This window comes from Arachis stenosperma, chromosome 10, assembly GCF_014773155.1.
Source record: "Arachis stenosperma cultivar V10309 chromosome 10, arast.V10309.gnm1.PFL2, whole genome shotgun sequence".
In the NCBI taxonomy this organism is placed as follows: Eukaryota; Viridiplantae; Streptophyta; class Magnoliopsida; order Fabales; family Fabaceae; genus Arachis; species Arachis stenosperma.
This window is the reverse complement of record NC_080386.1, coordinates 33098296-33102708: the sequence shown is the minus strand read 5'-3', so window position 1 is coordinate 33102708 and position 4413 is coordinate 33098296. Positions and strand designations below refer to the sequence as shown.

Genomic DNA, 4413 nt, shown 5'->3' with positions numbered 1-4413 from the left:
GCTTGGGAGAGGTACAAGCTGATGCTCAAAAAATGTCCTCCTAACATGTTTTCAAACTTGATTGAGTTGTAGATTTTCTATGATGGAGTTAATGAGGCTGCCAAAATGTCTTTGGATAATTCTGCAGGCGAGTCTCTTCACATGAAAAAGACTCTTGAGGAAGCTCTTGATTTGATTGAGATGGTTGCTAACAACCAATATCTATATTCTTCTGAGAGGACCTCTATGGGAAAATGAGTCATGAAATTGGATATTTTGGACATAATTCTTGCTCAGAACAAGGCTATATCCCAACAGATTAATGCTATTACTCAACACTTGAGTGGATTGGAAGTCTCAACAATCAATATACAAGATATTTCCTATGACATGAGTGGCAACTTCCCTCAAGGTGAGAGTTATGATTATGGCCAATTTTCTCCTGAATAGGTTAATTACATAGGTAATTCTTCTAGACCCCTCAATAATGATCCATTCTCTAAAAGTTATAATCCGGGCTGGAGGAATCACCCTAATTTTGGTTGGAGAAATCAACCACAGAGACACTGAATTTTAGCAACAATTCTCAAGGCAATTTTAATTAGAACAACTCCAACAACTGCCAGTTTCAGCCCTCTCAACCACAATAAGCATCTTCACATTCTCAGAAATCATCTGACTTGGAATCTATAGTTGCAAAACTCTTCAAGAGCACTAATAGTTTTATGTAGAAAACTAGAGCTTCACTCAGGAACTTGGAGATTCAAATGGGTCAATTGAGTAAGCAAGCACCTGAGAGGCCTCCTACTACCTTACCCAGTGATATAGTGCCTAATCCAAAGGAAGAGTACAAGGCCATACATTTGAGAAGTGGTAAGGTAACAGGTTTAGAAGCAAAAGTTAGTGAGGAGCCGGTTAAAAAAGAAGCTCTGGAGGAGGCTAAGAGCCAAGAAGAACACTCCCTTCCAAGGCATCCGGATAACCCTTTTCTAGTTGATATTTTGCAATATTCGGCAAAGCCTAAAGCACCTAAGTACAAGCCTAAGATGCTATATCCTCAGAGACTTCAGAAGGCCTCCAAAGACAAGCAGTTTTCTAGATTTTTAGAGGCTTTCAAGAAGCTTCAAATCAACATTTCTTTTGCAGAGGCCCTTGAGAAAATGCCTCTTTATGCTAAGTTTATGAAGGAGTTGTTGACCAACAAGAGGAATTGGAAGGAGAGTGAAACCATGGTGCTTATAAAAGAATGTAGTGCTATTATTCAGAAGGATCTCTCTGAGAAGATGCAAGATCCTAGAAGCTTTTTTATTCCTTGTACCATTGGTGATATCACTATTCAGAGGGCACTATGTGATCTTGGAGTTAGCATCAATTTCATCCCACTTTCCTTGATGAGAAAGCTCCAAATTGATGAGGTAAAATCTACTCGTATTTCTCTTCAACTTGCTGATCATTCAATTAAGTTTCCTTTGGGAGTTATTGAGAATTTAGTTGTGAAAGTAGTACTATTTATTTTTCCTGCTGATTTTGTAATACTGGATATGGAAGAGGACAATAATGCTTGTATTATTTTGGGGAGACCCTTTTTAGCTACATGAAGAGCCCTTATTGATGTGTAAAAGGGTGAATTGACTTTAAGGGTCAATGAAGAAGAGGTTGTCCTTAATGTGCTTGAGGCTCTATAATATCCTAGTGATTCTGAGGGATGTATGAGAGTTGACCTTATTGAGCCACTAATTCAAGAGGTTTTTGAAGCTAAAGAGCTTGATGATGTTTTCGAACCCTTTCAGAGGATATTTTGCTTGAGATTGATGATTTACCACCTCAAGAGAGGGAACCTAATGCCATTAGCAAAGAGGAAGGGCTTCCAAACCTTGATTTGAAGCCCTTTCTTCCCTCTTTTGAAGTATGCATTCCTAGGCAAGCATGATTCTTATCCAGTGATTATTAGCTCCTCTCTGAGGCATGAGGAAGAGGAATCATTGTTACAAGTGCTCAAGAGTCATAAAATAGCTCTTGGGTGGACTATTAGTGACTTGAAGGGGATTAGTCTGACTAAGTGTATGCACAAGATCCTACTTGAGGAAGATGCTAAACCGGTAGTGCAACCACAATGGTGGCTCAATCCAACCATGAAAGAAGTGGTCCAAAAAGAGGTTATGAAGCTTTGGGAAGTCAGGATAATTTACCCAATTTTTGACAGTCCATGGGTGAGTCCTGTGCAAGTGGTTCCCAAGAAAGGAGGGGTGACAATGGTAAAGAATGAGATTATTCTCACAATAACCATCACTGGGTGGTATATGTGTATTGATTACAGGAGGCTTAATAGTGCAACAAGGAAGGATCCTTTCTCTTGTCTTTCATTGATCAGGTGCTTGAAAGGTTAGCCAGACATGCATTCTATTATTTTCTAGATGGTTATTCTGGCTATAATCAGATTGCAGTGGACCCTCAAGATAAAAAAAAGATGGCATTCACATGCCCTTTTGGTGTATTTACTTATCGGAGGATGCCATTTGGATTGTGTAATGTCCCATCAACTTTTCAGAGGTGCATGCTTTCCATATTTTTTGACATGGTTGAAAAGTTTATTGAGTACCTTCTAACCAAACAGGATGCTAAGCCAAGGTTGATTAGGTGGGTGCTCCTTCTTCAAGAGTTTGTAATTGAGATTAAAGACAGAAAAGGGTTAGAGAATCAAGTGGCTGACCATCTTTCCAATATTAAGCCTGAAGAGGGAATGCAACAACCCACTCCTGTGACTGAGACCTTTTCAGATAAGCAAATCTTTATGATTCAGAGGGCTTCGTGGTTTGCAGATATTGCAAACTACAAAGCCATGAGGTTCATTCCCAAGAAATACACTAAACAGCAGGTTAAAAAGCTTTTAAATGATGGCAAGTAGTTCTTGTGGGAAGAACCTTATCTTTTCAAGAGATGCTCAAATAGTATTACCCGGTGTTGTGTCTCATATGAGAAAACACAGCAGATTCTCTGGCATTGTCATGGTTTTGAGTATGGTGGCCACTTAGGTGGTAAAAGAATGGCTACTAAGGTCCTCTAGAGCGGTTTTTATTGGCCGACTCTCTTTAGAGATGCTCGGGATTTTGTGAGGAACTATGACAAGTGCTAGAGAGCAGGGAATCTTTTCCACAACCATGAGATGCCACAGCAAGAAATACTGGTGATTGAGTTATTTGATGTGTGGGGTATTGACTTCATGGGTCCTTTCCCATCCTCATACTCAAACACTTATATTTTGGTGACAGTTGATTATGTGTCCAAGTGGTTGGAAGCAGTGGCTTTACCCACTTATGATTCCAAAGTGATGTTGAACTTTCTTCAGAGATATATTTTCAATCGATTTAGTGTCCCAAGAACACTAATTAGTGATGGAGGAAGCCACTTCTGGAACAAACAGCTGGACTCACTTCTTTAGAGGTATGGAGTCCATCATAAAGTAACAACCCCTTATCACCCTTAGACAAGTGGACAGGTTAAGGTCTCTAACAGAGAACTCAAGAGGATTTTTGAAAAGACCGTTAGTACTTCAAGGAAAGATTGGGCTAGGAAGCTTGATGATGCTCTATGGGCATACCGGACAACATTCAAGACTCCTATTGGCCTGTCCCTATATCAATTGGTCTATGGTAAAGAATGTCACTTGCCAGTGGAGTTGGAGCACAGAGCATATTGGGCAATAAAGTTCTTGAACTTTGATACTAAGACTGCAGGAGAAAAGAGGCTCCTTTAATTGAATGAGCTTGATGAATTCTGAAATTCAGCTTATGAGAATGCCAAGCTCTATAAAGAGAAGACAAAGATGTGGAATGACAAGAAAACAGCCACTAGAGTATTTGAGCTAGGCCAGAAAGTCTTATTGTTCAACTCAAGGCTCAAGCTCTTTCCTGGGAAGCTGAAGTCCTAGTGGTCAGGATCATTTGTGGTGACTAAAGTGTCTCAGTTTGGTCATGTAGAGCTCTAGGAAGAGAACTCTGATAGGAGATTCACTATCAATGGCCAGAGACTGAAGAACTATCTTGGAGGTGAGATTGATCGTCAGAGGTCCGCTCGTCTGCAAACTTAGCAGAGCTGACCGTCAAGCTAGTGACGTTAACCAAACTCTTGTTGGGAGGCAACCCAACTATCCGTATCCTTAGTTTACAGTTATTTTGATTTTAGATTTTATTTATTTCATTCTAGTTTTCTATAGTTTTTATGTGTGTTTTAGTCATGCAAAGTGTTGAAAATGGAATAAGTGGAATCAAAAGGGAAAACAACACACTCTGGAGAGACTTTGCTTCGGGTGTCCCGGCACAAAACACTAGACCAGGCGTTTGGCGCTAGAGGGCACAATTTTTTAGGGGAGCTTACTGGAGGTACGACGCTAAATGCATCGATCTGGCGTTTAGCGCTAGATGGCACATAATTCGA

General features: G+C 40.1%; 1 protein-coding gene across 1 annotated transcript; it reads left to right on the top strand.

Moving 5' to 3' along the window:
• Positions 1-746: 746 nt before the first annotated feature.
• Positions 747-1577, top strand: LOC130956957 (uncharacterized). Its single transcript, XM_057883881.1, has one exon. The coding sequence runs from the start codon at positions 747-749 to the stop codon at positions 1575-1577; it is 831 nt and encodes a 276-aa protein (XP_057739864.1).
• Positions 1578-4413: the final 2836 nt, after the last annotated feature.